Source organism: Bison bison, unplaced genomic scaffold, assembly GCF_000754665.1.
Source record: "Bison bison bison isolate TAMUID 2011002044 unplaced genomic scaffold, Bison_UMD1.0 scf7180017864213, whole genome shotgun sequence".
In the NCBI taxonomy this organism is placed as follows: Eukaryota; Metazoa; Chordata; class Mammalia; order Artiodactyla; family Bovidae; genus Bison; species Bison bison.
Genome location: NW_011494785.1, coordinates 9,403,494 through 9,415,585, shown reverse-complemented (window position 1 = coordinate 9,415,585; position 12,092 = coordinate 9,403,494). Strand labels below are relative to the sequence as shown.

The following is a 12,092-nucleotide window of genomic DNA, read 5'->3' as shown; positions in this document are numbered from 1 at the left end:
CTATGGTTTTCCAGTAGTCATGTACAGATGTGAGAGTTGGGCCATAAAGAAGGCTGAGCACCAAAGAATTGATGCCTTTGAACTGTGGTGCTGGAGAACATTCTTGAGAGTCCCTTGGTCTGCAAGAAGATCCAACCAGTCCATCCTAAGGGAAATCAGTCCTGAATATTCATTGGAAGGACTGAAGCTGAAACTCCAATACTTCGGCCATCTGATGCAAAGAGGTGTGTTGGGGATTTTCTCCCTGGGACTTGGAAGCGATGAACCTGAAAGAATGACACTAGGACAGTCTCTTGCAAGGACTGACAAGTTTATTTCTGCAGTCAAGCCTTTTTATAGAAGCAGGAACAAAGAGCTTAGAGTATATGGCCAGCAGAGCGCATATGGGGTTAACACCTAATCAGTAAAAACATTTCAAGGACAGTGTGTTCTAAGTGACTCCTGTGCTTATCCCATAACCTGTTTTCTCAAGTAACATCCCTATTTATTATTAAATCTTGGCGCCGAGCATAACCAAAGGCAGGAGATGTTTTTCTGTCCACAGTACACAAAGCCAGGGTACTTCTAGCCCATCACCATTTTCCCAAGGACTTTCTCCTAATATGGCTATTTTGTACTATGCTTCCTAACATATCCTCCTTTTGTTTTTAATTTAAGCATAGCGGCTGCTAGTTGGACTCCATTGTGGGAAGCATGGAGTCTTAAGTAGAGACTTCTGTATCCTACAAGCAATGACAAAAAGAGCAGGGTGATTAATACATATATAAAAATATTGCTTCCTGAAAACCAAGCTCTAGGGTCTAGAGACGATAGGGTTTTGGTTAAGGTATCATAGAATTGAGTGCTATATAATTCTTTAGGTACCCTAACTTGAAAATTAGCAACTTGTTGTTTCAACAAATTGATGTCTAAACTTGAGTCATCTGTGAGATCCTGCAAATGCGCTTTAACTTTATCCCAAGGATATTCAGTGCTATTATAGGGCATGTTAGTCAGACAAAAAGAAGTAAAATTCCAATGACAGCGTATACGTGTTTGGAAAGTCAGTTGCTGCACTTGATCTCCTAAGTGGATAAACATAGTTTGTAACTCATTAATTCGTGTTTGTAATTTGAGCTTGTCGAGTCCACAGATCATGAGAGTCTTTGTGCCAAGCAGTGATAAAATCATGATTTTGTATAGAATTATGTAAAGCCATACAGACAAAGTTCCTACAGTCACAATGGAGATAAGGCTTAAGATGCCTGCAATAATCCACCCAATGATGTGCTTAGATCGCCTAAGCCCAGTTTTCAACAATACAGAAAGAAATACAGAATCAGTCCAAGGTTCAGTTAAGTTTACGGGAAGCCATAACTCAGATTTTTGTTTAACTAGTGCAATGCTAGCATTGTGATATGAAATGGTGTGATTAAGGCAGCTATACAACGCACATGCAGTACAATTGACAATCTTGGCCAATAAGTCGATATCAAAATGCCCTACAATAAATAAGTACGGAAGGTGAATACATGATTGAATATAGCCAGTACTATTGTATAGGAAGGTATAATTAGAAGGACGAAACACACCCATAGTCCCATAAACATTAACAAAGTGCTCTAAAGCTACTGGAATTTTCCAAATGTGCCATTGTTCTGGCCCTACAATGGGGATGACAATCCTGGGTCATGAGGGTGATAAGCCCCCATTATACCAATTCAGCAATATGTCCTTATCAGTCCAGAAACTTGTCTTAGATTTATGAAAGCCTCCAATGCTTGATCTATTAAACCAGGAGCAGTTATGATGTTCCTCCTGCTCTTGAGAACAGTTCACAAACAACCCGTGAGGTCCCCAGTCAACAAATATAAGTGTATGATTAGTATGATTTTGCTGAATTATAGAAACTTTCCCAAATTGGCCTCAACAATCAGACCAATGTAACGGTTGTATCTCCTGTTTTCTTTTCCAAGATACAGTATGACATGTAGGTTCCTCTGGTTGAAAAAGTGAGTTCGAATAGTTGGCTATCTGGCCTGGATAATGTCGCTTGGAGCCATTAAGTAACAAAGATGCCACAGCAAACATTCCCAGATGTAAAGTAGTCCCATTGTTGGCAGAGTATGCCCACCACTGTGGGAAGATAGTCATGCAAAGGGGATGAGATCCAAAACAGATAGGCAAGGTTTTGAATCCCACAGAAATATCGATTGGCTTTCCCTCACCTTCTTCATGGATTGGTCGCTTTATGGACGAGGGACTTGGAAAATGCATGCTATCATTGGTAAAGATCACAGGGGCTTCATCTACCCAATCCACTATGGGGAGAAGTGGTGGGTTGGGTATGTATGCCCAATAAACATATTTTGCATTTACCCCAGAGGAACAGGAAAGAACAGCTAACATTGCCAGAAACAGCTTCTCTGGAGTCATAGGAGTTCCAGTGTTCTTCAGTGTCTGCTCAGCCTGACGAGTCATGTTTTTCACTTGAGCCCATGTTGGGTAAGGATTCAGACGGTGGCGTTTCCTCATTGGCTCCTCCAAGGTCATTGACGAGACCCTTTTCGTCAACTTCGTCACTTCCCAAGGGAGTCCGGTCTTGGGGCCCCTCTTGGTAATGGACATGGCGAAGGGGAACCCAGATTTCCTCTCCATCTGCAATGACAAGACCATAACCCTTGCCTAGGAGTCGTAAGATTCCTGGTAGCCATTGATTAAATTGCTTATATCATATTGGTGTATTGATTTCTAATTTGCTGTTTTTGTCTTCTGCAAAATGTCTATCTGCACGAGTATTAGAATTATTTTTTGTTAAGTTTAAAAAATTTAGGGAATAAAGAGTTAAAGATAATAGTAATTCAGGGTTCATGGGATAAGAAGTGTATCTCCTCTTCCATATTCCCCCTTTCTGTTTTAATACATGAGTTTTTAGGGTGCGGTGGGCTCTTTCAATAATGGCTTGATCCTGAGGATTATAGGGTATTCCTGTAATGTGTGTTATGTTCCATTCTGATAAAAATGAACGAAACGAATGCGAGGTGAATGTAGGTCCATTGTCTGTTTTCAAGACAGAAGGAATCCCCATAATGGGGAAGGTGAGTAAGAGTGCGAAAATGGTGTGTTAACTGGATTCTGAAGAGACAGGTACTGTCCAGATAAAGTTGGAAAATGTATCTATTGAGACAAAAAGTAAACAAAATTTTCCTAAGGAGCAGTGAGTGAAGTCAGATTGCCAAAGGGAATTAGGTTGTTGCCCCCAGGGATTAATTCTTTAAATTGTAGTCCGTAAATGCAGAGGGGTGCAGACATCATAGGTTTTAATAATATGCCGTGTTTTAGTGAGAGGAATATGGTATTTAGAGTGCAATCTGTTGGCGTTGGTATGAAGATTAGCATGTTCATCATTGGCAGACGTAAAAATGGGAGCTATGAGCCCGTCAAGGGCATCATTTCCTGCGACCAGAGGGCCAGGTAAACCTGAGTGAGCACGTATATGTGCAATAAAGAAAGGTTCCGTACGTGAGCGAATTAAAGCTCGAGTCTGTGAAAAGGGAGTATATAATTCTTCATCTAGGTTGTATAAAAAGGCAGTAACAAAATCAGGAAAAAGGGAAGCAAGGTATTTGGAATCAGTATATACGTTGAAGGATAATGGTTGAAGTGATAAAAGAGCATATAAAGCATACAACTCAACTCTTTGTACTGAAGAATAGGTAGTGGGTAATTTCTCTTTGATATCAGGGCTGACAATCCCTGTCAGGCCTTTTTTGTTGCCATCAATGAAATAGGTGGGTGCATTGGAAATAGGCTGGGATGCAATGATATTAGTTATAATGAATTTAGTACATTGTAGAAAGTCCCATAATTTTTCTTTCGGCAAATGAAATGAGATAACATTTTGAAAATCATTTAATGCCATTTGCATGGTCAAGTTATATTGTAAGGCAATTTGCAACCTTTTTTGTCAAGGGGACGTGTATTGCATATGGATTAAAGCCAGTCAAAGTTTGTATATGGCTTTTTCCTGACATAATTAATTGCCCTATTTTTTCAATATATGATACAATTTTTTTAGACTGTTTAGTGTGTAAATATACCCATTCTATTGGGCTATGCTGAGCTATAATTGCAGCAGGCGAATGTTCAGTGGGGAATATATATAAAGAAACTGGTTGATCATAATCTAGCTGAGTTGAAGATGATTGTTGAATGTGTTTCCATTAAGGCCAGTTCTTCTTTGGCCTCTTTTTTTAGTTGCCTAGGGCTATTACGGTCAGGGGATCCCTCTAAAATTTTAAATAGATTTTGTAAGGCATAGGTGGGGATGCTGACAGATGGCTGTAGCCAATTAATACCTCCTAGCAATTTTTGAAAATCATTTAACGTGTGTAGAGACTGCATAGCAATTTGATTTTTTTGAGGTTTGATTTTAGATTCTTCCATAACATGTCCTAAATAATTAAAGGGTGCTTTCCATTGAATTTTATCTGGCGCAACAAGCAGGCCATGATTTTGAAGAGTAGTAGTAATTTCATTGTATAATTGTTGCAAATAGAGTTCAGATTCCATAGACAGAAGTATATCATCCATGTAATGAATTATAAATGTAGTAGGATATTTATCTCTAATGGGTTGTAATAAAACAGATATGAGATATTGGCAAATGGTAGGAGAGTTCATCATTCCCGGAGGTAGCATCTTCCATTGAAATCTTTTAACAGGAGCCATGTGATTTATAGAAAGAAGGAACTGAAAAGGCAAAACATTTTCTATCTTTAGGGTGCAGAGGTATAGTAAAAAAGCAGTCTTGTAAGTCAATAATAATTACAGACCATCCTTTTGGTACCATAGAAGGGGAGGGCAATCCGGGTTGTAAGGGCCCCAGAGGTAACATGGTATTATTAACATTTCTTAAATCTACCAACATTCACCATTTTCTTGATTTCTTTTTTATTACAAAAACAGGGGAATTCCATGGGGAAAATGAAGGTTCTATATGAACTTTTTGTAATTGTTCATTAACTAATTGCATAAGAGTTGCCAATTTTTCTTTAGTTAGGGGCCACTGAGGTGTCCATATTGGGATATTAGATTCCCAGTCGAGGGGTAGCAGTGTTAACTCAGTGGCCCCCATTAAAAAGGTTCATTTAAAGAAATTGTGGCTTTCGTTTGTTCGAGAAAATTCTGTCCCCATAAATTGATTGGGATATTAGTAATATATGGTTTAAGATAAGCTACAATTTGATTAGGGCCATACATTTGTAAATAGGATGTGTTAACAAAAGTTTGTGTGGCATTAGCTTTATTTATTCCTAATAGTCTAGAAGGAGCCATAACCTTACCCCAATCAAGGGGCCATTCTGTAGCTCTAATGATTGAAATGTTAGCTCCGGTATCTAACATGCCTGTGAAATTTTTTCTCTGTATGCGTAAAGTAAGCATGGGTTTCTGATGTTCCTTTAATAAGGTGGATAGTGCAGCAGTAAGGTTGGTACTGCCAAAGCCTCCCTGCCGAAATTTATTAGATGCCTTCATTGGTCTGACATATGGTAAAAGTAATAATTGTGCGAAATGTTCCCCTTTTTGTAAGTATATATTTCCCATTTTCATAACATTTACCATAATATGTATTTCCCCTTCATAATCTTTGTCCATAACACCGATCAATACCATTAAACCTCTCATTGTGCAGCTATTATGTCCCCAAATTAGTCCCATTGTCCTGGGTGGAATCGGGCCATAATATCCAGTGGGAATTTTGTGGGGGTTGTATAATTCTATTAGTTCCATATTATAAGGACTAGGTATATCAATGCAAGCACTCTTAGATGTAGCTGCTTGTAGCGTCATAACGCTAGGTCCTCCTTTTGTAGCGGGGCTAGAGGACGGCCCCTTTATTAGTTTCCCTGTTGTTTTTGTTGTGCACCGGGGGTCGAGGTGTTTCCATCCTTATCAAATTTAGAATGACATTCATTCAGCCAGTGGTACCCCTTTTTACATCTTGGATATACTCTTGGGGGTTTCTTCTTATTAGAAGTAGTATTATTTTTTCTGGCCTGTGTTGGTATGTGGCATTGTTTTTTCATATGGTTGGGCTTCCCACAGTTAAAACATTTGGCATTAGCAGTTTTTTGTACATCAAAGGTTTCCAATGTCGCCAATTTTGCTCTATGGGAATTAGATCTGATATCCTTATAAGCTTTCGAATATTCCATAAGAGAGTTAGTCTCTTGAATTGGTCTAAGCATGGATTGATATTCCTTATTAGCGTTTTCAAAAACAAGTTGTTTTAAAATAATATTTTGTAAAGTTACATCCTTAATAGATTTTTCAATTGCATCATTTAATTTTCCTATAAATTGAGAATATTCCTCCTCATGTCCTTGAATAATCTTAACAAATGAACCATCAGAGTTAGCACTATCAACCTTTGCCCATGCCTTGCAGGCAGTTTCTTTAATGAAATGTAATATCTCAGCTAATTGCGCCATTACATCGGCCATAGTCTTTGTTCCAGTCAGTATACCATAAGTTAAATTGGCAGGGTTACCATGAGGTTGCTGGTCAATCATCAGCTGTTGGGCCTCATCATTAACCCATATTTGCCATTGCAGTAACTGTTGAGGATTTAAAGCCATCTTTGCTACTTGAAAAAAATCATATGGCGTCCAATGGTCAGCCCATCCTCTGAGAAATTCCATACAGTAAGGAGAAGTAGGTCCATACAGAGTACAGGCTTTCTTAAAGTTAGACAGCATGCCAAAAATCTACACCGTCCCAAGAATTTTGACCTTGGATGGGTTGATCAAATTGTATTGGGAAAGTGAAAGCACAAGCAGGCATCTCTGGAGGAGGAGTGAAGTGGTTAGTACGAGCAAGGTTAGCAACTGCTGTTACAGGCAGAGCAGAAGGAAAAGCCTCAGATTTGGGCTGTCTGTTGAATGAAATGATCTCCGTTCTAAGTGGCTTCAGTTTTGACACATCCTGTATATATATGTCTCTAAGTTGTTTTTCTAAGGATTGTGTCTGATTGAGCATAACATTCTTATATTTCAAAGCACCTTGCATATCTTGTTCTTTAAGCTCATGTTTATGTAAAGATTGAATAGTTTTTACTTCCAAATCAACGTTATGCCCTTCAATTTGTTCTATGATAGCCCATATGAGTGACCATGTAACCCTTGCCGATATGCTCGCAAAACATTATTTTTAACCCTTTTCTATATGTCTAGATTGAGTGTCCCCTCTTCTGGGAACCATAAATTGTTCCAGTAAAATATGATAGCAGTCGTTCAATTGATCTCTTGAAACATACCATTTTGTTTCAAAAAATGATGCATTATAGAAATGAAAGGAATCTTACTGCTATGTTGTCCCATCCTGCTTGCCTCTTTCTGCAGGGCTCGTCGCTTTGTTCAGCCTTCCTTTCAAGTCGCTGTTCGGGCGCCACTTGTTGGGAATTTTCCCCGGGACTTGGAAGCGATGAACCTGAAAGAATGACACTAGGACAGTCTCTTGCAAGGACTGACCGGTTTATTTCTGCAGTCAAGCCTCTTTACAGAAGCAGGAACAAAGAGCTTAGAGTATACGGCCAGCAGAGCGCATATGGGGTTAACACAATCAGTAAAAACATTTCAAGGACAGTGTGTTCTAAGTGACTCCTGTGCTTATCCCATAACCTGTTTTCTCAAGTAACATCCCTATTTATTATTAAATCTTGGCGCCGAGCATAACCAAAGGCAGGAGATGTTTTTCTGTCCGCAGTACACAAAGCCGGGGTACTTCTGGCCCTTCGCCATTTTCCCACGGACTTTCTCCTAATACGGCTATTTTGTACTATGCTTCCTAACAAGCTGACTCATTGGAAAAGACCCTGATGCTGGGAAAGAGTGAGGGCAGGAGGAGAAGGGGACGACAGAGGATGAGATGGTTGGATGGCATCACTGACTCGATGGACGTGAGTTTGAACAAGCTCTGGGAGACTGTGAAGGACAGGGAAGCCTGGTGTGCTGCAGTCCATGGAGTCACAGGAAGTCAGACAGGATTTAGCAACTGAACAACAAAAGATGTTCTTTTGGAATTTTAAAGTTATAGAGTTCTATTACTGGCAGTTGCATAAACCACTGATTCTGGGGTAGAAATCTTTTTCTAACATGGATATTATCTGAGGTAACAGGTATACGGTTTTTTTTCCTGTTGTTCAGGAAGAAGTGATACTGTGATACCCTTGGACTCTATATGGAAAAGGTGGCTCATTATTAGCACTAGCATAGGACTTACTCTGCTTTTTAAGCTAAAACAAAAGCCACGAGATAAATAATTCTCAGCAATCTATAAGCAAATCACCACTTGGTATTACTTTAATAAGAAGTCACTGACATTTATCTATATACCAATATAATGATCACTAACACTTACTCAGTCTTACTGTAGGTGAATTAGGTTCTACATCTGCCCTTAAATCTTCTAACTAACCCTGCAAGTTTGGTATTATCTCAATCTTACAGGGAAAAGAACTGAGAATTAGACTTTGTTGTTTGCTCAGCTCATAAGTGGCAGAATCAAATTTGAATTCAAGTCATTGAACCCAGGTCTCCTGCATTGCAGGCAGATTCTTCACCATCTGAGCCACCAGGGAGGCCCCAAGATCCTACACCCTCAACCAAATGTGCAACGTGTACTTTTGGAAGCAGAAGATACTCTGGCACATAGCACCGTCTGTACTCTTCATGCACTTTCAGGATTTAGTGCCTTTGCACTTGTTAGTCTGTAGCGATGTCTTTATGTCCTTTCCCCATGCCTGTTGTCTGGTTGGTATAGATCCAAGCCAAATGTCAGCTTTATTTGAACTCCAATTCTCCAAAGACCTCTCTGCAAATATTCTCAGTACTCTTCCTATAAAACTTATTGTGCTACATTGTAATGCTTGTGTCTTCCTAGTAGACTTTCATATTATTCAACCTTACAAAATCTCATAGATGTTTGTTGAATGACTAGCTAAGTTCAATAGATGCTATACTTTTCTTACTAAATGCAAAACTAAGAGTTACATTTTGAAATAAATAATTTAATGCTTTAATATGCACTTTGGCATCTATTTAAATGTTTGCTGCTACTGCTGCTAAGTCACTTCAGTCGTGTCCAACTCTGTGCGACCTCATAGACTGCAGCCTATCAGGCTCCCCCGTCCCTGGGATTCTCCAGGCAAGAACACTGGAGTGGGTTGCCATTTCCTTCTCCAATGCATGAAAGTGAAAAGTGAAAGTGAAGTCGCTCAGTCGTGTCCGACTCCCAGCGATCCCATGGACTGCAGCCTACCAGGCTCTTCCGTCCGTGGGATTTTCCAGGCAAGAGTACTGGAGTGGGGTGCCATTGCCTTCTCCAATTTAAGGAGCTCATTTTAACCATTTCAAAAACTTAGTGCTATATAACTTTTTTCATTAAAATACCAAAGCCTTTGAAGATTAGTCTACGTAAGTATAGTTTTCCTAAGGCAATTTGAAAGTTATTTTTCTCTTGAAGGGGATAAAAATCAGACAAGTTGGTTTTTTGTCTTTATTTTTCAAAATGATCAGTTTAGGACTTCTCAGGGGTTACAGTGGATGGGAATCTGCCTGCCAATTAAGGAGACGTGGGTTCTATCCCTGGTTTGGGGAGATACCACATGCCATGGAGCAACTAAGCCGGTGCACCACAGCTACTGAAGCCTGCACGCCCCAGAGCCTGCACAGAGCCAGTGCTGGGCCCGCATGCTACAGGGACTAAAGCCTGCATACGCTAGGGTCTGCACAGAACCAGTGCTGGGCCCAAATGCTACAAGGACCGAAGCCCACATGCCCCAGAGCCTGTGCTTCGCAGCAAGAAAAGCCACCACAACGAGACGCCCACACACAGCAGGAAAGAGTAGTCCCCGCGCAGCAGTGAAGACCCAGAACAGCCAAAAAAAACAGTTTAAAGATCTTTATGCATTTTAAAGGCAACTTAATTGTACAAACTATCAAAATATTCACTTACTTTTAAGAAAATGGATATATTTTTTCTAATACAACTTTGATATAATTCCAATATTGTTAGATAAATTATTCTTAAGATCTCAAACTTTTTCCAGATAATTTTATAGACACATCACATGTCTTCTTGACTCAATCCTCTTAATAACTTCTCATTTACTCACCAAGCATTTATTGAGTGCCCACCTGTACCAGACACTTTCTAAACTATGGGGATGTAGCAAAGACTCTCCTCTCTCATGGAAGGGAGAGAAAATTATAGCTGTTGGTAAACTTGGATAGAGGAGCCTGGCGGTCTGCCCACCATAAGGTGATGAGGTTCGACATGACTAAGAAACTAAACCACCACCACAAACCAGGAATATAAGGATTTTTCCCTTGGCATGTTGTCAAAGTGGAAGTGTTAGTTGCTCAGTCATGGCCGACTCTTTGGAGTCCCATGGACTACAGCTTGCCAGGCTCCTCTGTCCATGGTCTTGTCCAGGCAAGAATACTGGAATGAGTTGGTGTTCCCTTCTCCAGGGGATCTTCCCAACTCAGAGATCCCAGGTCTCCTGCATCTCCAGGCAGTTCTTTACCATCTGAGCCACCAGGAAGTCCCCTTGGCTTGTTAGAGTATCCTATCTTAAACCACACTCCACAGAACAACCTTAGATACATCTCCATTAGAAGATGGGACAAGACAGGCTAGCACCACTATTATTTAAGATTGTGCAGAAAATTATAGTCAATGCCATGAACATAATAATACATTTGGCTATTGGAAGGGCAGAGCCAAAGTTATTATTTGCCAAATGCAGATAATTGCCTTTCTAGGAAATGTTGTTATGTAGGAAAGCTCTTGGTGTTTTTTTTTTTTTTTTTTTAATGTGTATTTTGTATTCCATAGTTTACTAGACACTGATTCGGTGATTTTTGAATGCTACCTTAATTATATTGCAAATTATAGCATAGAATGAATGCTGTTTCTGGATTGTCTATTTAAGGCTAGTGATATGAAGGTCAATATTTAAGAAAGTGTATCACAGCTTTAATTACTAAAGCTCTCTTTATAAATCTTCACATTTTCTCACGTCTTCAAGCCTATTTTAGCCTTTATTTGCAGAAAAGCTATTTTATACCATAAAGTTAGTCACAATCAAATATTACTGGCATTTCAAATACTTGAATGATAATTTTTCATAAACTGATGGGATGTATTCTCTTCACTCTGTTACTGCCATTATAATGTCCAAGTTGAAAAACACTGTAAAACTAGTGACTTCCCTGAAAATAAATAAAATGCTTCTCGATTCCTGTACATGAGCGACCTTACATTGACCTCAAATAACTGACCATCTGCCAAGACCTGTTTTCTTCTCTCTCGTGACTCTCCAGTGAAGCCATCACCTGGCCAAAGCCTCAGAAATGTGAAAATGCAACGATTCAGTGTTCCCTTTTATTCTAAATTTGCTTGTTTCAGTCTGAATTTTGCAGGCAATTACACATCACTGAAGGTGAGCATCTAGGTGTTCTTAGGAACGTTTACCGAGTCTCTCTGATTCATATCACACACGACAGCCTAAACAGTTTTAAACTAAGCACATAAAGACAGGCTGATTGCATTCAATTGCTTTTTCCATCAAGCTTCTTGTACTCCAAAAATCAGATTCTGAAGTCTGAAAACAAATTAATTTCAACAATTGAAGTAAGCTTACAACTCTGTTGGTATAAATTCTATTTATGTGACAACCACTTCTGGCTCCATCTCATCCTCATTCAATTGAACATGATCTGAAAGAGTGCCTTATTTCTACTCATTGGGAAGGGGTCATGAGGATCCTTTTTAAATTATTTTTAAAAAGAAAAATAAACCTAGGTTTTTTTTTTTAGCTAAAATAATGGCATTTTGATCAAACCAAAATCTACCTGTCATATGGCATTTACAGGGAATCCTGGTATAAAAAGTTTAAATGCAAACTGAAAGTACTGGTTTTTAAAGTGCAATATGCACTATATTCTTACGTCCCTGCTCGCTACTTTGGTCTACCACAAGGACGCTTATATACACTTATGACAGAAGGGCAGTGAGTAAGGCAGTATCTTTGATTTGGCCAGAGT

At 39.3% G+C, this 12,092-nt stretch overlaps 1 protein-coding gene and 1 pseudogene across 1 annotated transcript; both read right to left on the bottom strand.

Moving 5' to 3' along the window:
- Positions 1 to 652: 652 nt before the first annotated feature.
- LOC104992311 lies at positions 653 to 2,460 on the bottom strand (annotated as a pseudogene).
- A 2,655-nt stretch (positions 2,461 to 5,115) lies between these two features.
- LOC104992381 (endogenous retrovirus group K member 9 Pol protein-like) lies at positions 5,116 to 6,620 on the bottom strand. Its single transcript, XM_010845238.1, has 2 exons — positions 6,389 to 6,620; positions 5,116 to 5,930 (listed from the first exon to the last, which is right to left on the bottom strand). The coding sequence occupies exons 1-2, from the start codon at positions 6,618 to 6,620 to the stop codon at positions 5,116 to 5,118; spliced, it is 1,047 nt and encodes a 348-aa protein (XP_010843540.1).
- Between the last annotated feature and the right edge of the window lie 5,472 nt (positions 6,621 to 12,092).

Bases quoted from the DNA above. Each gene is read 5' to 3' on its own strand.
- LOC104992381 (XM_010845238.1), bottom strand. From the start codon at position 6,620: ATGGCTTTAAATCCTCAACAGTTACTGCAATGGCAAATATGGGTTAAT. The intron at 5,931-6,388 runs GTTCATTTGTTA...AAATTTGATAAG, and splicing joins TGATAGTGCTAACTCTGATG to GATGGAAACACCTCGACCCC.